Source organism: Sapajus apella, unplaced genomic scaffold (assembly GCF_009761245.1).
Source record: "Sapajus apella isolate SASKATOON/1434 unplaced genomic scaffold, GSC_monkey_1.0 scaffold142, whole genome shotgun sequence".
NCBI classification, from domain to species: domain Eukaryota; kingdom Metazoa; phylum Chordata; class Mammalia; order Primates; family Cebidae; genus Sapajus; species Sapajus apella.
In genome coordinates, this window is record NW_022437082.1 from 3,124,089 (window position 1) to 3,146,992 (window position 22,904).

The 22,904-nt window shown below is 47.1% G+C and overlaps 1 protein-coding gene across 4 annotated transcripts; it reads right to left on the reverse strand.

Annotated features, from left to right (window-relative positions):
- Positions 1-364: 364 nt before the first annotated feature.
- On the reverse strand, positions 365-4,330 carry PNMA5 (PNMA family member 5). 4 transcript variants are annotated; one of them, XR_004264499.1, is made up of 4 exons: positions 3,477-3,638; positions 3,315-3,376; positions 1,194-3,119; positions 365-1,160 (listed from the first exon to the last, which is right to left on the reverse strand). XR_004264499.1 is itself a non-coding variant. In XM_032264118.1 (3 exons), exon 3 carries the CDS (start codon positions 2,996-2,998, stop codon positions 1,706-1,708), a length of 1,293 nt encoding a protein of 430 aa, XP_032120009.1. In that variant the 5' UTR covers positions 2,999-3,119; positions 3,315-3,376; positions 4,063-4,330; the 3' UTR covers positions 365-1,705. The 4 variants fall into 4 exon arrangements, 3 of the variants coding, with proteins under 3 accessions (XP_032120009.1, XP_032120008.1, XP_032120007.1); XM_032264118.1 differs by lacking the exon at positions 3,477-3,638 and adding an exon at positions 4,063-4,330 and having other exon boundaries at positions 365-3,119; XM_032264117.1 differs by having other exon boundaries at positions 365-3,119; positions 3,502-3,638.
- Between the last annotated feature and the right edge of the window lie 18,574 nt (positions 4,331-22,904).

The following is a 22,904-nucleotide window of genomic DNA, read 5'->3' on the forward strand; positions in this document are numbered from 1 at the left end:
GGGGTTCTTCTCTTTGGTTGCCGGCCTAGGGTAACACACATGGCATCTCTGACCTTTCCAGAAGCCTTGAGCCACAGCCCTATAGAATGCCAGGGATCAGGGCTTGGGGACCAACCTGCTGCCCATTGTCCAGCCTTCAATGTCCAACCCATTCCTGAGGGCACCTGGAGTGCCTTCAGTACCCATCCAGTCACTGCTCGTGACCACCAGCATCCTGTCGCCAGGCTCCATGCAGCCCAAGGAACCCCACAGGCCCTCATGGACCCTGCCCCACACTCACCGCAATGTCAGCCCCCGCCACTGTGGCCCCGTCCCCAGCATACCACCCCTACCCCAGTTTCACACAGCAGAGGCAAGATACTGCTGAACACTGATGGAAATTTATTGAACAGAAACATGTAAGGAAACCGCAGAAGAGAAGGGAATCTTAACACAGAGAGAAACTGCAAACAGTTGCCACAGGTCCCAAGTCTCAGGCCACCTTCCTCAATGTGCGCCCCCTGGCACATCCCTCCTTCCAAGGGTGGTAGACTCTGGCTAGGTCTACTCGCTTCAGGTCACCCCCTCCTGAGCCCACCCACCTGGGCGGGGCCCTGCCCTACGGTTTGCACAGGACAGTCACAGGATGCTGGAAAACACAGCAGGGAACACCACTCCAAGTTGAGGAAACTGAGTCACAAATAACAACAGGGGTGGAACGCCAAAGCACAAAGTTTCCCTGGGAGCCTCAGGCAGCCCTGCTCCGTCCCAGGTCCACTTCATCCTCCGGCAGTCGAGGTCACAGTTACAAGGTGAGCATCTGCCATGCCTCCTTCCCACTGTCTCCTGGAACTGCGCTGGGGTACGCTGGAAAGGAGCTGCTCAGATAAGAACACACACACCCCCAAGAGAACTAGCAGTACCTGGCTGAGATCTATGCCAGCAAAGAAGAGGTGGAGTTCATGACACAGAACAGCAGTGAGCAGAAACTGGGTCCAGTGATGATGCAAGCCAAAAACTACAAAACCCCAAGTCCTCCCTTCTCCTCATCCTGTTCCTCCTTATCCTCCTCCACCTCTTTCTGATTGTCCTCCTCTTTCTCCTCCTCACTGACGCAGGGGCTCATGGGTGCTGCCTTCCTGGGGCTCCCCTAGTGCAGTGTAGATGATCCTGTAGACGGGCTGAACCCTGCGGCCTCCCCTGCGGGGCTTTACCTCTCTGCCCCACAGCTCTTCCTCACCAGCCCTGGCTCCCGGCAGGGGCAGGCCCCAGGCAGGCTCCTCAAGGTCCCACATGGCCTGGGGATCGAAGTCCACAGGCTGGGTATTTGGGGGTGGCCAGATGAACAGGCCAGAGCCCTCAGACATACCTTCTTCAGCCTCTGCTATGTTGGGGCCCCCATCTAAAGCCCAGGCACCCCATGTGCTAAGTGTAGCGGCTCCCCGCTTGTGTCTCCTATACCTCTTAGGGGCCATGGGCCTGGCCCCCACTGAACCACATGCTATTTGGTCTTGGTTGGTAAAGTCCCTTCCAATTGGTAGAAAGTAAGGGGACTTGGTCTCAACCTGGCTTCCCTGTCCCTCTGCCCCAATCAAGTTCCCTATTTGTGTAAGCTGTCCTTTCCCCTTGTTAAAATGTCCCTGCTGCGTGCCAGGGGAAGGAGTGCCTGGATCTTGTGAGCCTATGCTTCCCAGGGCTTGGGATGGCTCATGGCCCCAGCCCCTGCCTAGTTTCCCGACTCCGCTCCTTCAGCCTGTGGCCCCTCCCTGTCTGGAGTCTGGTTTTCCTCCTTGGGACACATGGCCTGGCCGCAGTCTTCTTCCCCAGGGCTTTCACTGCATGACAGCCGCCTGCGCTTCACTAACGGAGGTAAGCCTCCCTGTATGGTCTGGGTGCTGCTGTCCGTAAAAGACCCCGGCTGCACAGTGACCTGAGGGGCAGACGCACTGACTTCTGCTCTTGCCTGTCTCCCCCGGCCTCTCCCTGAAGGCTTCTGCTTATCCTTCATCACTGCCGTAGTGGTCTCCCACTCCTCCTCATCTCGAACGAGCTTCATTAACTCCAGAAAAGTGGGAGGACACCCTCGCTGATCCAGGAGCTCCAGCTTGCCCCGGAGGGCAGCAGTCAGGGAGACCCGAGCTAAGATATGTTTCAGGCGAATCGTGTCTGTGCTGCGCGCTGACACGGGGCTGTGCTGCACGGCTTTCTGCAGCAGGGGCTCTAAGCGCAGCAGGAAAGCCGAGATTTTCTCTCCAGCCTTCGGAAAGGTCTGCAGAAACCTAAACTGGGAGGTTCTAATGTCCTCTTTATCCCCAAAGATCTGCTTTAGGGCGTCAAGGCACTGCTCCACAGTTATGGAGTCATTGTTGGCCCGGAGCACCCGCATGATTGACAGAGCAGGCCCGCGTAAGCTCTCCAGCAAACGCCGCCTCTTCTCCATTTCAGACACTTGCCATATGGGCATGATCTCAGTGACCTGCTCTAGCCAGACCTCAAAGGTCTCTTCGCCTGGGCTAGGGAAAGCAGTTCCCGAAAACACTTTCAGTTTCCGGTACCACATACTTTCTTTCAGAGGCTCCAAAGGTGGGGGTCTAACTCGGGGCATGACCTCTGCCTCCAGGCTCTCGGCAGGTAAGCCGCCACATCCCAGGGCTCTGGCCACATCTATCATTCTTCGGCCCTCATCTTTCAGGAAGTAGTTCAGTCTACTGAGAAACTCGTCATCTGGGTTACGGGGCTTTACCACCACCTCCCAGGAGCCCCCCCTTCCCGATATCTCACTGGGCAGAGTAGCATAATCGACAGTGTCAGCCAATTCAATGAAGACTGCCTTAGCATTGTCTTCCCTCCTGAACATTCTCCCCACCACCCTGTACGCGCACAGGGGCTGCAAGCCTGCCTTCACGGTGTCCATAATTTCCGCCTCACTGCAGTCCACGGGGATACCCACGACCAGCAGGGCCTTTCTGGGGTCCATGTCCATCCCCTTGCACCAATCCTCTAGCAGTGTCGCCGCCATTGCTCCCACTTTCTATGGACCGATCTAATAATAGAGCAGCAATCAGGTCAGTTTGACAGCACTCAAAGAATTCTGAGCCACTGCCACGTAGGAAGGCAGAAGTGTCCCAGGTTTCCACAGCCTGCAAAGGAAATGGGATGAGAGCAGTGTTAATGCCCACCCCAACGTATACCCCCAAGTGCCCCTCCCTCTGCCCCCACCCCCCAGCAGGGATGGACTCCCTGCTTCCCAAGGCTCCCCGTCATTGTGTGGCGGATAGAGTGTGGAGGGTCTCCCCAGGCAAAGATCCCCCCACCTCGCCACACTCCCTGCTGACCTCCTCTTGCTGTGGGTTCTTCCTCAATGTCCAGAGGACTCAGCCGTGTCTACTGCAGGTGCCTGTAGTGAAAAGGTCAATGTCAGGAGGCAGGGCCTGACACCTGGGGACAATGACAAGCCCTCCAGGCAAAAGAAGGCAGGAGAGTGCCCCACTGCCCACTCAGGGATATGTGGGTTCAGGTCACCTGGCACCCTCCTTGCTGGAGTCAAAGTGAAGGCTGGCGGCGGGAGAGGTGGAGTGGCCCTCTTTCTCAGGAAATGCCCGACAGAGGAGAAAGATGGCCGGAGCTCTGCGCAATGAAATGAGAGTGGTGGGTGTGGAGATTGTGTGAGAAGCTGCAGTGTTGCCATGGATACAGAGCATACCATGGACCATGGGTTGCTATTGCAGGGGAGTGTCATGTGGTAAGGCTAAGGGCCTTGAGAAGCAACAGGTGATGTCATTGGTCTCCAACCAATAAAGCATCCTAGCAACAAGGAGGGTGGGAGAGGAAAGGGGAGGTAGGCATGAGGAATGAGTGCTCAAAGGACAGGAGCTCATGGTTTCAATTTCGTGGAAGCTGAAATCGGGCAGAAAAGGGACCCATATAAAGTGCCCACTGTCAGACTGCAGGAAACCAACAACTCTTGCCCTAGTGATGGCCCTATCCTGCAGAGTCTGTGAACCCTGCAGGCAGTCGTGTCTCCTTACTCTTTGCCAGGGTTCCAGAGCCCCTCCCACCAGAGCCCACCTCACAGATGCTCACCTTGCTGGGCGGGCTTTGCTGGCGGCGTGGAGGCTGCAATAACAGCCACTTCACACTTGCTGGGCTCTTCAGCTCTGTCCTGTTAGGCAGCTACAGACTTAGGCGTGACGGGTCCTGATTCACTGGATCTGTGCAAAGCAAAGTAGAGGTATTTTGCTGTGATTGTGTCCCACGCACATGTCTCTGCTCAGGCCATGCCAATTGTGATTCTGCAGAGGTGTCCAATAGTACTCTGGTGCAGAGATAAAAGAAACTGTTCAACAGGCAGAGGGAGGAGGAGGGGGGAAGGGGGAGGGGTGGGGAAAGGGAGTGTGGGGAGGAATGGTGAGGGAGGTGGAGGGTGGGGGCTGGTGGGGGCTGCTGCTAGGGCAGAAGGGATTCTAGGGTAAGGTTGCTGCCCCACCCTCACTGCAAATTCCACTCGGTCCCAAGCCCCGCCCCTGCAGCCATGTTGCATGCCTTACTAAGCGCCACCTCACCATAACTCCCACCCCTGCTGCCAAGCTCCACCTACACCCAAGATGCACCTCTACCCCAAGCCCAGCCCCCACCAAATTCAACCCCTTTCCCCACGCAAGTCTAGCTCGTGCCTCAACCCTGCCCCCACCCCCAGTCGAACTCCTACCTGAAGCCCTGCCCCGTCACCAAGCCCAAGTCGTTACCCCACGCAAGTCTAACCCCTCTCCCCAAACCCCCTACCTCCATTCCCCTGTTCCCCTCCATCTGCACCCTGTTATCTATATAAACCCACTATCAACACCAGTGGAAGCCGGCAGGATATAGGAGGGAAGGTCCGAAGCCGCTTTCCTGCAAGGGCAAGGGTCAGGAGGCACGGTCCTGACTGCAGTGTCTCCGCACAGGGTCGAGGGTGGAACAGGCCTCCCGGAAGCTTTTTTTTATTTGTTTCTTTTTGAGACGGAGTCTGGTTTTGCCACCCAGGCTGGAGTGCAGCAGGTATGATCTCAGCTCACTGCAACCTCCGCCTCCCGGGTTCAAGCGATTCTCCTGCCTCAGCCTCCCAAGTAGCTGGGATTAAAGGCTCCCGCCACCACGCTCGGGTAATTTGGGTATTTTTAGTAGAGACGGGGTTTCACCATGTTGTCTAGGCTACAACTCCTGACCTCAGGTAGTCCACCCGCCTTGGCCCCCAAAAGTGCTGGGGTTGCAGGCCTGAGCCGCCTTGCCCAGCCTAAGGTCTCCCAGAAGTTCTGCCACCAGCCTCTAGGCCCTGTGGAAAATAGCAAGGGTTATTGCGGGTATCCCCCATAATCTGGGTTGCTGTGTATGACCAGGCCCAGCTCCGTACCTGTCAGAGAGGCCTCTAAGCTGGAGTTATCGCGCAGCACGACCACCACACGTCTATAGCGGCTGCCGCCTCTGTACTGACTGCGCCACCAGGCTGTGGCGGGAAGAGGTTGTCGGGTGAAGACCCCCCGCCCAGCAGAACTGCACACGGCCCACTCACGGCTGCGCACTGGCGTCATAAACCGTCCTATTTCCCGCGCCAGGCAGCTCCTCACCCCTCCCACCCATACCAGCCTGTACCAGCCTGCACCTTTGAGAGCAGAGAATACAAACAGCTGGGAGCCACTTCCATTGCAGACTAGCTCCCAAGCCTGTACTTTATTCGTTGGATGACAGTGGCAGCCAAGCTCGCCACTTGCCACGTGGCCCGGCAGCCATTGTAGTTCTTTCCCACGGGAAGGTAGCTCTGGCGTCCCAAGCCGTGGGTGAAGGGCCAGGTGCAAATCACCGGGTACAACATATACGCCATGTGTAGCGAATAGGCCACATGAGTGTGTGTACTACCTGAAACTCACAGACCCCGTTTAAAGCTGTGGGGGAAACAGGCTGTCGACTGATAACCGCCCCCCCCAGCGGAACTCCACACAGCCCGCTCATAGTTGCGCACTGGTGACACAAACCCTCCTACTTCCCACGTGAGGGTTCCTCACTGCCCCTCCACCACCCGTGCCACCCTGTGCCAGCCCGCACCTTTGAGAACAGAGAATACAAACGGCTGGGTGCCACTTCCATTGCAGACTGGCTCCCAAGCCCGTAGTTTATGTGGCCCAGCAGCCGCTCTGGTTCTTTTCCATTGGAAGGGAGCTGTGGTGTCCCAAGCTGTGGGTGAAGGGCCGGGTGCAAATCACTGGGTGCAACATATAGGCCACGCATAATGAATAGGCGGTGTGAGCCTACGTACTACCTGAAAGTCATAGCACCTCTGTACTTTTTATTGGACTGTGTTCTGGGGTATGATCTCAGCTCACTGCAACCTCCGCCTCCCAGGTTCAAGCGATTCTCCTGCCTCAGCCTCCCGAGTAGCTGTACTTTTTATTGGACTGTGTTCTGGGGGAGGAGGGCAAAAAATATAGCTACGGCCTGCATTTCCCAAGGACATTAGTTGTTGTTTTTTTTTTTTTTTCTGCTTACTGACAGCCAGATGACTGAAAATATTCCATTCTCCCATTATTCTCCTGATTTCATGAGCAAACATTATGCACCCAGTACCCAAACTGCTTCCCTTTTTTCCCAAAGTAGTTTTCTTCCATAGATGGAAAATTCAGAGGGGAAGGTCCAGAGGGAAGATCCTGGGGCCTACAGGGGCCTGAAAGTGCTGTTTCAAAAAAGGGTGTGGGTTCGGTACAGGTAGCCTACTTCAAGATGCACACAAATCCCCTGGTAATCTTTAAAACATGCAGGTTCTCAGTGAGGATGTCTGTGGCTGAAAGGGAGGTTACGTGCTGCCTATCCCTGCCCACGCTGTGTGTAGCAAGAGTCTGAAGCCTGTGATTACACTTCAGGGCCAGAAGTTATGGAAATTTGCTGACAGAATATATTTGTTTTTCTTTATTTGTGATTAAAAAAAGAACAGCTTTCTTGGGTAATGTTTTAATAAATGTGTTAAAAGCAGAAAACATTTTACATTGAAGGTCACTGAGTAAGATATTTGCAGATACCACCTTCTTCAGCCAGGTGCGGTGGCTCAGGCCTCTAATCCCAGCACTTTGTGAGGCTGAGGTGGGCAGATCACTTGAGATCAGCTTGGCCAACATGGCGAAATCCTGTCTTTACTAAAAATCCAAAAATTAGCTGGGTGTGGTGAGGTGGGTCTGTAATCCCACCTACTCAGGAGGCTGAGGCAGGAGAACTGCTTGGAACTGGGAGGCAGAGGTTGCAGTGAACCCAGATTGCACCACTGCACTCCAGCCCGGATGACAGGGAGAGATCCTGCCTTAAAAAAAAAAAAAAAAAAAGGCCGGGCTCGGTGGCTCAAGCCTGTAATCCCAGCACTTTGGGAAGCCGAGGCGGGTGGATCACGAGGTCAAGAGATCGAGAGCATCCTGGTCAACATGGTGAAACCCCATCTCTACTAAAAATACAAAAAATTAGCTGAGCATGGTGGCACGTGCCTGTAATCCCAGCTACTTGGGAGGCTGAGGCAGGAGAATTGCCTGAACCCAGGAGGCGGAGGTTGCGGTGAGCCGAGATCGCGCCATTGCACTCCAGCCTGTGTAACATGAGTGAAACTCCGTCTCAAAAAAAAAAAAGGGATATCGTCTTCTTCCCCTTTAACTGCAGATGTTCCTGATGTCTGAGACAGGAAAACACAGACTTCCATACTCCCTACTTGACAAAATTAGACAATTGAGAGCCCATTAAATCAATCTCCTTCATGTGACAAGGAGAAAATAGTGCTGGAAGCCACTTCCTAGCTACCTGGTATCACAACATCACAGAAGCTGAAGCCTTGGAAGAGGTTCTGCCTCACAGTCACCTCTGGGATACTGAGTGCTCCCCTGGCCAGACGTGTACTGCAGCTCATTCTACTAGTCACTGGAAGACTACATTCCTCTCCTTTTTTTCTATCTCAGTCTGTTTTGTGCTTCTATAATCAAACACCTGAGACCAGATAACATATAATGCACAGAAATTTATTGTAGCTCATGCCTCTGAAGGCTGAAGAGTCCAGGATCAAGGGGCTGCATCGCCAGCCCCTTGCAGCATCATCCCATGGCAGAACAAGACAGCGTGTGTGACAGTGAGCAAGTGAAAGAGAGGAAAGGGGCCTAAACTCTTTTTTAAATCAGGAACCCACTCCCACAATAACAAGAGCATTCATCCACTCACACTGGCAGAGTCCTCCTCACCTCATCACCTCATAAGGGTTCCACTTCTCAACAGTTGCATTGGGGATTAACTTTCCAACACGTGAGCTCTGGGGGACACATTTAAACCATAGCACTTTCCTTTAAAAAAGTTATTGAGGGGCTGGGCGCGGTGGCTCACATCTGTACTCCCAGCATTTTGGGAGGCTGAGGGGCTGGATCATGAGGTCAGGAGTTCAGGACCAGTCTGGCCAAGATGTTGAAACCCGTCTCTACTAAAAATACATAAATTAGCCAGATATGGTGGCATGTGCCTGTAGTCCCAACTACTCGGGAGTATGAGGCAGGAGAATCACTTGAACCAGGGCAGCAGAAGTTGCAGCAAGCCAAGATCGCACCACTGCACTCCAGCCTGGGCAACAGAGTGAGACTCCATCTCAAAAAAAATAATAATTTATTGAGGGATAGTGACGATGTTGAATTTTTCCTAAGCCCTGTGATCCTGGAAAACAGTGAAGGTTAAGAAACCCCTCAGCCCTTTGTGTTCCAGAAAACAGCTTCCTGCAAAGAATCCTTTCCATATGACTTACATAAGACTTAAGAGATGTCACCCTTGCTTATGCATGACAATATCAACACGAGACCCTCCACATTCCCATTCTTTACTTAATAAATGATGAGCTGAACTGCTTATTCTCACTGATGAATAGGTGCAAGATGCTTGTGGCCGGGCGTGGTGGCTCATGCCTGTAATCCCAGCACTTTGGTGAAAGAGGAGCTTCGGGTAACAAGCCTATTGAACACCAAGCTGAGGAAGGAAGTGGCTTTTTATTCAGTGGGCAGCTGCGAGGGTCTATAGACTCATTCACCGAGCTCTCCAAGCTTCAGCTTCTCTCCCCTTTTATAGGCTTACAACACTAAAGGGGAAACTGAGGCAGAACTATGTCATTGTCCATTTGTTGGACGTCTGACCTGACAATCTTTTGGCTTCATTGATTTGCTGATTCATATGCAGCCTGAGCAAGGACCAGTAGGGGAGGGGGCTTACAGAGACAAGACAAAAGCAACAAGCTGTTTGTTGGCAGAGGCGTTTCCAGGAGGGAGCCTGGTCTGTGGAGACGTGGGGGTGTGAACCAGTGCCGGGCTCCAGACGGCAGAGATAGCATTCATGTGCAGCTCTTTCAAGGTTAACAGATAGCAAAGACGCTGGGAACCAAAAAGGGAGTCATTTTCCCAGCTCTTTGGTATTTTATTTCATTTTTTTCTTCTTCACTCTCCTTCCCATTTGGAAGGGAGGAGGGAGGAGGTGAAATTGAAGGAGGCAAGGGGGTCTCCCCTCTTACTGGGAGGCTGAGGCAGGCAGATCATGAGGTCAAGAGACTGAGACCATCCTGGCCAACATGGTGAAACCCTGTCTCTACTAAAAATACAAAAATTAGCTGGGCGTGGTGGTGTGCACCTGTACTCTCAGCTACTCAGGAGGCTGAGGCAGAAGAATCGCTTGAACCTGGGAGGCGGAGATTGCAGTAAGTCGAGATCACGTCACTGCACTCCAGCCTGGCGACAGAGCGAAACTGTCTCAAAAAAAAAAAAAAAAAGATGCTTGTTAGCCAAAGTTTGGGTAGCTTCTCTTCTTTCTCTAGACCCCCGAAATTTGTCTGAGCCAACAGATAATCTTAACAGGCCCTTCTGATAGGCTGGTCCCAGGTAAAACATTCTCTAACATCTGGTCATTCCACATCCTCACACCAAGTTCTTTCTAGGCTTGTTTGCTCCTCCCTTTGAAAGAAAGCCCCTTTTCGCCTAAGCCTTGAGTTGCTTGTGGAACTGACAGTTGGACTATTCTACCGATTGAAACATCCCCTCCCCCAGTTGCAAGAATCCTTTCAAATAATGTATCTGTTATTAAGTCCTGTGATTTTTTTCCTCTCAAACTTTATTGAGGTAAGATTGACAAATATAGATTGTATATATTTAGGGCATACAATATGATGTTTGAATATATGTATGCATTGTGAAATGATTACCACAATGAGCTAGCATACTCACCACCTCTCATACTTCCTTTTTTTGTATGTGTGATGAGACACTTGAGCTCTGCCTTCTTACCAAACTTCAGGTACACAATACAGTATTAACTAGAGTCACCATGCTGTACATTAGGTTTCCAACACGTACTATACTTACTCATCTTATAGCTGAAAGTGTGTACTCTTTGACTAATATCTCCCCTTTTTTTCATATCCTAGCCCTTAGCCCTTGATCACTGCCATTCTACTTTCTGTTACTATAAGTTTGACATTTTTTTTTTTTTTTTGAGACGGAGTCTCCTACTGTCGGCCAGGCTGGAGTGCAATGGCGTGATCTTGGCTCACTGCAACCTCTGCCTCCTGGGTTCACATGATTCTCCTGGCTCAGCCTACTGAGTAGCTGGGATTACAGGCACACACACCACCACACCCGGCTAATTTGTTGTATTTTTAGTAGAGACAAGGTTTCACTATATTGGCCAGGCTAGTCTCGAACTCCTGACCTTGTGATCTGCCTGCCTTGGCCTCCCAAAGTGCTGGGATTGCAGGTGTCAGCCACCATGCCTGGCCTGACTTTCATTTTTTAAATACTTCACATATGGCTGGCTGTGGTGGTTCACATCTACAATCCCAGCACTTTGGGTGGCTGATACAAGAGGATCCCTTGAGCCTGGGAGTTCAAGACCAGCCTGGGCAACATAAGGAGATCCCTGTCTCTACAAAAAAAAATTTTTTTTTAACTAGCTGGGTGCGTTGGCACATGCCTGTGGTCCCAGCTACTCCTGAGGCTGAGATAGGAGCGTCACTTGAGCTCAGGAGTCGAGGCTGTAGTGAGCTGTGACTGCACTCCAGCCTGGGCAACAGAAGGAGACCCTGTCTGAAAAAACAAACAAAAGAAAGATTTCACATACAAGAGCATGCAGTGTCTTCCTGTGTCTGGCTGATTTCACTTAGCATAGTATGCTCAAGGTTCATTCATGTTATTGCCAAGGGCAGTTTTTCCTTCTTTTTTAAAGCCGCTTGGTCATATACATACATACATATATATATATACCACATTTTCTTTTTCCATTAATCTGTCAATGAGCACTTAGGTTGTTATCTTAGCTATTGTGAATAATGCTGAAATGAACACGAGAGTCCAGATGCCACTTAGAATATATACCCAGTAGTGGAATTGCTGGATCATATAGTGGCTTATGTAGACAACTAATTTTCAACAAAACTGCCAAGAATACTCAATGAGGAAAGTGAGATGGAGCAGGGACCCTGTCTTAGGGGCTTGCAGGCCCCCTTAAGCATGTAAATAAAGGAAAAACTTGAGTTCTTTCAGGAGAAATGCCAGGCCCCCAGCTAGCCCTGAGAAGTAAATAAGCAACTTGATAAGCAATAAGATAATAGCTCAATAGCTGAGGAAGCTAGAATCACAGGATGCTTTCTTTCCCTACAGAAACTAAAGATAATATGTTAACATATGTCTCTGAGTTGTTTTTCAGAAACTTGGATCCCCACCAAACGGACCTGCTGGTGTACAGACCCCAGAAAAGGGGGAATTGAGGACTGAACTCTGACCATCACTCTTTGTTCCCAGTTTCTTCATGAGGAGCCGGAAGGAAATCACACCCGTTTGTCAGAACTGATATTCTTTTCTGCTGACTCCAAAATTTTAAGCAAAGCTTCTCTTGCTTAACCAACTGCAAATCAAAAACTATTTGAATCTACTTACGGCCTGTATGCCCTCACTTCAAGATATCCCACCCTTTTAGGCCAAAACCAATGTGTAACCTCTGTGTAATGATTTATAGATTGGCCTGTAACTTCTGCTTTCCTGAAATTTATACCTGCCTTTACAAGCCCTTACCTGCAAACCGTCAGGGAGGTATAGATTCGAGCATTAGCTGCCTCATCCTCCTTGCTTAGTGCCCTGCAAATAAACGTCTTCCCTTCTATCACTGCAAACCTGTGTGGATATCTGATCTTACTGTGATGGGCAAGAGAACTCCAGTTCAGTTCAATAACATTTGGCTACAATGCAAAAGGACGAAAGCCCTGAGTGGGCATCTTGCCAATGGCACATCAGCCCCTGGCTATAGACACCCTTGGACCCTGTCCAGTAGCTGCCTGAGTTATTTGATTCAGGGACGGATCTGTGCATTTGACTGACGCCCAGGCATCACTGGCCTGTGGTGCTTTTACTTTTGCAGCATTAGAAATGAGACACTTGGCTGGAAAGATACTTTTTGGTAGGTGGCAAATTTGTGGGCAATAGCCCCAAGGTATATTTTCCTCAAACACTGCGTTCTGCTTTGGCAGGACATCTGGCCTTCGGCATTTACTGGACTCTGCTTCATCAGAGTGCATTTAGTAAGGAATACTCCATAAACAACTAAAGGAAGGGAGACTTTGAGAAATCACATTTTGATTTCGATTTGCTTGCTTCAAAATCTGCCTAAAGCCCAGCTGAGGCATGAGGGTTTTTCACTTAAGGTCTTGTCACCTAAAATGGGAACTACAAATTCTATTTCTCCTTGTAGCCCATTATGGTGCATTCTGCAGATTTGGGCCATTTTTAGCTTTGAGCCCATGAAAAAGAAAAATATGGTTTTAATATTGAAATTCTGCCTGACCACAGTGTCCCCTAGGATCCAGGGAATTGTAGCCAGAATTTAGATATCTAAATTATGTTACAATTTTTTAATTAGAATTGTTTTGTGAACAAGAAGGTAAATGGGATGAAATTCTGAATGTACATACAAGCCCAAGTGTCTGGATTTATCTGCTTTAAGGTGTTCTCAATAATACTGATGTGGTCAAAATGGCATCTTGAAGTGCACATGCTTGTTCTGGTGGCACCTCAATATCCACTTTTTTTTTTTTTTTCCCAGAGCAAAGGTAACCATGGCAATTAACTTAGTTAACAAGTCCTGTTCCAACAAAGGGTTTGGGCATTCTGACATGTACTAGATCCTGATGGGATCCAAATCATGAGAGTCAAGCTCACGTAGAGCATTAAAGAGATCGAATTTTAGCAGTCCTTAGAAAGGGGTCTCAAAGCAGTGTAACTTTAGTAAAGTTCAGGAAATATGACAGAAGCCAAATGAAAACTCATCTGAAAGTTTTTGGAGAGAATTTTTGAAGCCTCCTGGCAGTTGAAGATAGATCCTGAGGCCCCTAGAACCTCAGATTAGTTCACATAACTTTTTTTTAAACATTTGTACAGAAAAATTATTGGCAGTCATAAGTAGAACTTGGGTTTCCTTATTTACTTATTCCCCAAATATAAGGGTGTTTTTACCAGTGGATGATGCTGAGTCACAGGGCAGGGTGAGCACATTTTAAAACAGAGGGCAAAGTCAGCACAGAGCATGAGGAGATCAGTAAATATGTCCAAAGGGCTGAGTGAGAGGTAAACGTTTATTTTTTATTTTATTTATTTATTTTTTGAGATGCAGTTTCATCCTCGTTACCCAGGCTGGAGTACAGTGGCACGATCTCGGCTCACCGCAACCTCCACCTCCTGGGTTCAAGCAATTCTCCTGCCTCAGCCTCCCGAGTAGCTGGGACTACAGGCGTGCACCACCATGCCCAGCTAATTTTTGTATTTTTAGTAGAGACAGGGTTTCACCATGTTGGCCAGGATAGTCTCGATCTCTTGACCTCGTGATCCACCTGCCTCGGCCTCCCAAAGTGTTGCGATTACAGGCGTGAGGCAAACATTTAAAAGATGACAGATTTCCACAATAGCTAACGGACAATTCAATGCCACAGATCCTGGAACTGCAGTGTTCTCAATTGACATACTATTTCCCTAGGAGCCAGAGTCAGCATGACTGTAGACTTTTCCAGAAGTAAGCAGGTTACCTCTTAACTCTTCTATCATCCACATCCTCAGGTTTGAGGGCTTGGAATCATGCAGTATTTCCATCTTGTAATCCAGAACAAGCATCTCTAACTTTAGAATGCTCCTTTGGTGTCCTGGGGTCAATGAATCAACCTGTTTACTTCCCTCCATTTATGGCTGTGATGCTACTTTGTAACAAGGGATCAAAAAACGTTTCCATATGCAGCATCATTTATTGTGTGCTGATGCAAAAATAGCTTCCTTGGGCTTAAACTGGCCAAGATCATCTTATTTGTCATGTTTTTGTTACCATTAAAGGATCAAGAGGAGGGAAAGAAATTTCCTGGAAACCTGTTGGTCTCTCAAAGTCAGTCAATTCGTAGACTCTTCCAACCAAGAGAGCTGTGAGCAGATCATGAAGTCCAGGCTCTTGCTTCTGGGCCATGATTCCTTTGTTCAAAGCTTGCTAAGCCCTGGCTTTCACAGCAGGACTTACTCTTTTTTTTATTTTTGTTTTTTTTGAGTTTAGGCCCAAATGAATTGTGTTTTTTCTTAAGTTTTATTTTAAGTTTCAGGGCATATATGCATGTTTGTTATATAGGTAAACTTGTGTCATGGGAGTTGTACAAATTATTTCATCACCCAAGTATTAACCCTGGTACCCAATAGTTATTTTTCCTGATCCTCTTCCTCCTCCCACCCTCCTCCCTACAATAGACCCCAGTGTTTGTTTGTTGTTACCCTTTATGTATCTATGTCTTCTCATCATTCAGCCCCCACTTATAATTGAGAACATGTGGTGTTCGATTTTCCGTTCCTGCATTAGTTTGCCAAGAATAATGTCCTCCCACGCCATCCATGTCCAGCAAAGAACATGATATTCTTTTTAATGGCAGCATAGTATTCCATGGTGTATATGCACCACATTTTCTTGATCCAGTCTATCATTGATGGGCATTTAAGTTGATTCCATGTCTTTGCTATTGTGAATAGTGCTGCAGTGAACATACGTGTGCATGTGTCTTTATTTAGAATGATTTATATTCCTTTGGGTATATACCCAGTAATAGGATTACTGTGTCAAATGGTAGTTCTGTCTTTAGGACTTGAGGAATCATCACATGGTCTTCCACAATGGTTGAACTAATTTACACTCCCACCAGCAGTGTATAAATGTTCCTTTTCTCCACAACATAAATTTTGTTAGTCAAAGCACTCCTGGCGTTCAGAAAAAGCTACAAAAATTAGAAGGTGCTTTTGGAGTCTCTATGTCTTAACTGTATAGATTGCTTTTAAGGTATTCAAAACCTGAGATCAAGCATTGCATCATAAAGAGCAACAGAGAATGGAAAAACAGGCATCTTTGCTGGCTGTTGCTCTGTCCACAGCACTTGAGGTAAAGAAGCCCACTGAAAAGATAGGCACCCCTGGAAACAAGAAAGGCCTCCAGAAAAGGGATCCATAGATGGGACCCAAGCAGTGTGTGTATTGTTAACAAGAGGACCATTGGAAAAAGGACTTTCTGAGTTTAAAAGGGCAATCCCAGGAGAAAGAAAGAAGAAAAGGCTTTACTTATGTTGGAGGTATCCAAGACAGTGATGAGGGCTCAGGGAGTACAATAGGGGAATAAGGCTGCGTCCCCATCTCCCACCTGGAACCCTGGGTAACTCTTTGGTGGGAAAAAGACAAATTGATTTCTTGATTGATATTGGAGACATGTATTCTGTCTTTAATATGGTTTGACTTTGTGTCCCCACCTAAATCTCATCTTGTAGCTCCCATAATTCCCATGTGTTGTGGGAGAAACCTCGTGGGAGATAATTGAATCATGGGGGTTTCCCTGCACAAGCTCTCTCTCTCTTTGCCTGCTGCCATCCATGTAAGATGTGATTTGTTTCTCTCTGCCTTCTGCCATGATTGTGAGGCTTCCCCAGCCACATGGAACTATAAGTCCATTAAACCTCTTTATTTTGTAAATTGCCCAGTCTCAGGTATATCTTTATCAGTAGCATGAAAACAGACTAATATAGTAAATTGGTATCAGTAGAGTGAAGTGCTCCTGAAAAGATACCCAAAAGTGTGGAAGCGACTTTGGAACTGGGTAAGAGGCAGTGGTTGGAACAGTTTGGAGGGCTCAGAAGAAGAAAGGAAAATGTGGGACAGTTTGAAACTTCTTAGAGACTTGTTGAATGGCTTTGACCAAAATGCTGATAATTATATGGACAATGACATCCAGGCTGAGGTAATCTCAGATGGAGAGGAGGAACTTGTTGGAAACTGGAGCAAAGGTGACTCTTGTTATGTTTTACCAAAGAGACTGGCAGCATTCTGCCCCTGTCCTAGAGGTTTGTGGAACTATGAACTTGAGAGAGATGATTTAGGGTATCTGATGGAAGAAATTTCTAAGCAGCCAAGTATTCAAGACGTGACTTGGGTGTGTTAAATGTATTCAGTTTTAAAAGGGAAACAGAGCATAAAATTTGGAAAATTTGCAGACTGGCAGTGCAATAGAAAAGAAAATCCTATTTTCTGAAGAGATATTCAAGCCGGTGCAAAAATTTGCATAAATAATGAGGAGCTAAATGTTAATCCATAAGAAAATGGGGAAAATGTCTTCAGGTCATGTCAAAGACGTTTGCTGCAGTCCCTCCCATCACAGGCCTGGAGACCTAGGAGGAAAGAATGGTTTCATGATCTGGGCCCTGGGTCCCCATGCTGTGTCCAATCGAGGGACTTGGTGCCCTGTGTCTCAGTTGCTACAGCCATGACTAAAAGGGGCCAAGGTACAGTCAGGCTGTGGCTTCAGATGGTGCAAGCCCCAAGCCTTGGAAGATTTCATGTGATGTTGAACCTGTGGGTGCACAGAAGTCAAGAATTGAGGTTTGGGAACCTCTGCTTAGGTTTCAGAGGATGTATGAAACACCTGGATGTCCAGGCAGATGTTTGCTGCAGGGGTGGGGTGGCCATTGAGAACCTCTGTTAAGGCAGTCTAGAAAGAAAATGTTGGATGGGAGCCCCCACAAAGAGTCCCCACTGGAGCACTGCCTAGTGGAGCTGTGAGAAGAAAGCCATCATTCTCCAGATCCCAGAATGGTAGATCCACCAACAGCTTGCACTGTGCACCTGGAAAAGTCACAGGCACTCAACACCAGCCAATGAAAGCAGCCAGGAGGCAGGCTGTACTCTGCAAAGCCACAGGGATGGAGCTGCCCAAGCCATGAGAACCCACCTCTTGCATCAGCATGTGAGACATTGACCACCACCTGCGGAGGTCTTGCCTGCAGACCCTGACTCAGTGACGGATGAATGAATGCATTCTCACACCTGTTTCCGTGATTCAAGTGGGGTAGGGATGGCTGTCGTCTGCTTTCCAAGGGTGAAAAGCAACCAATCGACCAAGACTCCCTGTACATCCACACATGTATTCATACAGAGGTTCTAAGTCAACATGCTTGCAAATAATTAACATGTTTAAAAGAATGGTTTTATAATTGATAAAAGCTTTAGGTTCCAGGCCCAAAGTAAATACTATTAACAGGTAATTCCCCTTTGATCTCCCTCTGAGAGGACCATCCAGCACAAAATTTACATAAGTAAACAGAGTAGTGACAAAGGGATGTGGGGTAAACAGACTTAAACTGGGAAACCTTTTTATTATCTCTCTCTTTTTTCTGTGTTAATGTAAATGAGGCAGCTACCTTCAGCCTGTCCCAATGAAACCTTTCAGCCTTACAAAAGGTTTGAGACTAATTTATAACTTTTCCTAATATTTCTCTAATATTTTGCCAGCCACCCCAAGTGAATCTCAACAAGCATGACCTGGATGTGAGACATGGAGTTAAAGAAGATCATTTTGGAGCTTTAAGATTTAACTGACTCACTGGATTTCAGACTTGCATGGGGCTTATAGTCCCTTTGTTTTGGCCAATTTCTCCCATTTAGAATGGGACCCACTTACTAAATGCCTGTACCCCCATTGTGTCTAGGACGTAATTAACTTGCTTTTGATTTTACAGGTTCATAGGCAAAAGGGACTTGGCTTGTCTCAGATGAGACTTCAAACTGTGGACTTTGGAGTTAATGCTGAAATGAGTTAGGATTTTGGGGAATAGTTGGGAAGCCATGACTGGTTTTGAAATGTGAGAACATGAGGTTTGGGAGGGATCAGGGGTAGAATGATATGGTTTGGCTCTGTGTCCCTACCCAAATCTCATCTTGTAGCTCCCATAATTTCCCATGTGTTATAGGAGGGACCTTGTGGGAAACAATTGAATCTTGGGGATTTCCCTGCATAAGTTCTCTCTCTCTCTCTTTGCCTGCTGCCATCTGTTTGCCTGCTACCAGCTATGTGAGACGTGACTTGCTCCTTCTTGCCTTCTGCCATGATTGTGAGGCTTCCCCAGCCACGTGGAACTGTAAGTCCATTAAACCTCTTTCTTTTGTAAATTGCCCAGTCCTGGGTATGTCTTTATTAGCAGTGTGAAAACAGACTAATACAGTCCTAAATAACAGAATTGTCACCCAACAGTATGACTGTCACAGGTGTCTGGAACACCTATGAAAAAGTCCTTTTAACAACCTATGGATTGCCAACTGGGCACAGTCAAACCAAAGCACAGTTCTTGTACATGCCAGAATGCCCAATCCCTTCATTGGGACAGGACTTGTTAACTAAGTGAATTGCCACAGTAACCTTTGCTTTGGGGAAAATGAGGTGCTACCAGAACAAGCTTGTGCACTCCAAAATGCCTTTTTTGACCACAGAGCAGAAAAACACACCATCAATATGGAGAACATCATAAAGCAGATAAGCCCAGATGCTTGGGGTGATGGGAGGCTGGGAAGGACTAAGACTGCTTGTGTTAGGACATTCTTGCATTGCTATAAAGAAATACCTGAGACTGGGTATTTATTTTTAAAAAATGAGGTTTATTTGGCTCACTGTTCTGCAGGTTGTGCAGGAAGTATGGTGTTGGCATTTGCTCAGCTTCTGGGGAGGCCTTAGGGAGCTTTTACTCATGATGGAAGGCAAAGCAGGCGCATGCACATCATATGACAAGAGCAGGAGCAAGAGAGAGATAGAGCAGAGAGGGTGCCACACAATTTTAAACAACCAGATCTTGTGAGAATTCACTATTATGAGGACAACACCAAACCATAAGAGATCTACCCTCATGAGCCAAACATTTCCCATAAGGCCCAACCTCAAACATTGGGGACTGTATCTCAACATGAGAAATACAATAATCTCATCCCAATAGTCCTCCAAAGTCTCAACACATTCCAGCATTAATGAAACCACCTTTGCAAAATTATAACTAAAGAAATTATGAAAGTGAAAGAAATCAGACCTAACCAACTCCATCTTACTTCTAACCTTTGTCCTTCTTCATTCCTGGGTACAGCCCAAACTAACTTTGGGAAGGACTTCAGTCCATGGTTTGACTCTGAAACAAAATTGATAATAGCCATTTCCCCAAAAGACCCCTTTCTTGCCTGGGGACCAGTATGCCTTTGCAGGACTAACAAATTAGCTATAAAATTAGAAATTACAGTTTAGGGGACATGTAGCCTCTGGCTACTAGAGTCAGAACCTCCCCAAATTGCTCCTAGGGATAACATCTCTATTGTAAAATCTAAGATCAGTGCTTGAAGTATTTTGCAGACCCTGCACTCGATGGATCAGCTGACACCACCCAGGCCAGTAATCTGGCTCAAACAGTTCCGTCATCCCATCCAGGAATAGAAAACAGCAAGAAAAACTCACTTCAACCCACCATGATTCCATCTCCAGCCTGACCAGTCAGCACTTCCTACTTCCCAAGCCCCTATCCACCAAATTATCTTTAAAAATTTTGACCCCCTAATGCTCAGGGAAACTGATTTGAGTAATAATAAAACTCTAGTCTCCCTTGCTGCTGGCTCTGTGTGAATTACTCTTTCTTCATTGCATTTCCCCTGTCTTAATAAATCAGCTGTATCTAGGCAGCAGGCAAGGTGAACCTGTTGGGTGGTTACATTAACTCAAAAGTCCCAAGTCCCCAGTCCAAAATCTTATCTGGAAATGAGTTCTTTCCACCTATGAGTCTATAAAATCAAAATGAGTTATTTACTTCCAAGATACAATGCATGTACAAGCAGTGGGTAAACATTTCCATTCCAAAAGAAAGGTGCTACAGGAGCCACCCAAGTCTGAAACTCAGCAGGGCAGTCATTGATTCTTAAAACTTCAAAACAGTCTCCTTTGATTCCATGTCCCACATCCACAGCATACTTCTTCGAGGGATGATCTCCCAAGGCCACGTTGCCCAGGCTGGTCTCAAGCGATCCTCCTGCCTTGGCCTCCCAAAGTGCTGGGATTACAGGCGTTAACTACCTTGCCCAGCCCTGATCCTTGAGATTTCAATGGAAAAATAATTAATTTGGTTCACTGGAGCACCCACTATGGAAGGGATGCCACACTTAAGTGAATTCAGAATGGCATCATAGGTCTTATGCAAAGTATTGCACAGAAGGTCATATAGAAATGTGTAATCTGTGCCAGGAATAATCCAAAATCAGATTCATCCACACCAAAGGGAATACATGCAAGAAGTGATGGACTAGCAGAAAGTTGGCAAATAGATTTCATTGTAATGCCAAGAGCCAAAGGGAATTTTAGATACTTGTTAGTAATAATGGACACATTTATTGGATAGGCGGAAGGCTTTTCTTGCCACACTGAGAGGGCTTCAGAAGTAGTAAGGATCTTAATGGAGGAAATTATCCTCAGATGTGGGTTGCCATTCACCATCCAGAGCAATAACAGTCTTTATTGCCAAGATAACCTAGGAGATGTCCAAATGGCTGGAAATTAAATTACATGCCTCTTGGCAACCACAGTCCATTGGAAAGACTGAAAAGGTGAACCACACCTAAAAATACTGTTGCAAAAATTTGTCAGGAAACAAATCTGACATGGGACAAGGTATTGCCAGTTGCACTGCTCAGGATTAGAGTAGGCCCTAGAAGCAGGCTTCAATTAAGCGCTTATGAAATCTTATATGGGAGACCCTTTCTATATTCTGAACCATTAGGCAAACAGGTAAGTGATTGAAAAATCAGAGTTGTTGGTGGGAGTGTAAATTAGTTCAACCATTGTGGAAAACAGTGTGGCGACTCCTCAAGGATCTAGAAATAGAAATTCCAGTTGACCCAGCAATCCCATTTCTCGGTATATACCCAAAGGATTATAAATTGTTCTATCATAAAGACACATGCACATGTATGTTCACTGCCGCACTGTTTACAATAGCAAAGACCTGGAACCAACCCAAATGCCAATCGATGATAGACTGAACAAAAAAAAAAAATGTGGCACATATACATCATGGAATACTATGCAGCCATAAAAAATGATGAGTTTGTGTCCTTTGTAGAGACATGGATGAACCTAGAAACCATCATTCTCAGCAAACTGATACAAGAACAGAAAACCAAACACCATATGTTTTCACTCATAGGTGGGTGATGAACAATGGGAACACTTGGGCACAGGGAAGGGAACAACACTCACTGGGCGAGGTGGGGTGGTGGAGGGGAGGGGAGGGGGATAGTGGGAGGTGGAGAGGAGGGGGAGGGATAACACCGAGAGAAATGCCTGATGTAGAAGACGTAGGGGGAGGGGGATGGAGACAGCAAACCACCATGGCATGTATGTACCTATGCAACAATCCTACAGGATGCAGGACGTGCACATGTACTCCAGAGCCCAAATACAGTAAAAAAATAAATAAAATAAAATTTAAAAATCAGAGTTGGACACTGTCAAGTATGTACAACCTTTGGATCTAACTTTAAATGCTGATATTATCTGGGTCTGTGTCCTCACCCAAATCTCATGTTGAATTTTAATCCCCACTGTCAGAGGTGGGGCCTGGTGGGAGGTGATTGGATCATGAGGGTGGTTTTCTCATGAATGGTTTAACACCATGGCCATTGGTACTGTCCTTGTGATAGGGAACTTTTGCACTATCTGGTTGTTTAAAAGTGTGTGGCACCTCCCTTGCTCCTCTCCCTTGCTCCCCTATCTTGCTTCTGCTTTTGCCATTTGATGTACTTGTTCCTGCTTTGTCTTCTTCCATGAGTAAAAGTTCCCTGAGGCCTCTCCAAGAAGATACTGTGCCAAGCTGCCTGTACAGCCTTCAGAACCCTGAGCCAATTAAACCTTTTTTATAAATTACCCAGTCTCAGTTGTTAATAGCAGAGCAAGAATGGCCTAATACGGATGCCACCCATGAATTTGCCTCTATCAGACTGACGCATGAAACTGGGCGCTCCTCAAAATTTGTAGAAATGCTCATCCCATCTACCAACTTAAACCATGGTGAGTAGGACCTTACAAGTTTTGCTAATAACACACTCTTCTGTGAAATTAAAGGGAGTTAAGTCATGGATTCATCACTCTTGAATAAAGCCCCCATTCTTGATCCAGCTGCAGAGCTGCAAGACCCAGCTAACCTGACCCTTGAAGACCCAGCTCTTGCTAGCTCCAGCTGCTCCTGTGAGCCAGGATCCAGCCTCAAATTAAAAATTCTTTAAAAATCCACAGATAAGTAGTGACTGATTCCTGGCTCTTTATACTTACATATTGCATATGTTTGAGCATTTTCTTGATTTCTAATTTGCTCAGCTCATTATGCTTATGGCCAAAATATTTTAACCACTTCACCTGAAAATGTGTAATCAGGAATCAAACTTCTTGTTCATTTTAAACCTATGTGGATTATGTTTTGTTTGTTAGCTGAATTGTAGTAATTTGTCAGCAATCTAGGAATCCTTATTTCACCAAAAAGGATACACAAGAATTTCAATTTGGAG

Coding starts and splice junctions, on each gene's coding strand:
- PNMA5 (XM_032264118.1), bottom strand. CDS start 2,998: ATGGCGGCGACACTGCTAGAGGATTGGTGCAAGGGGATGGACATGGAC.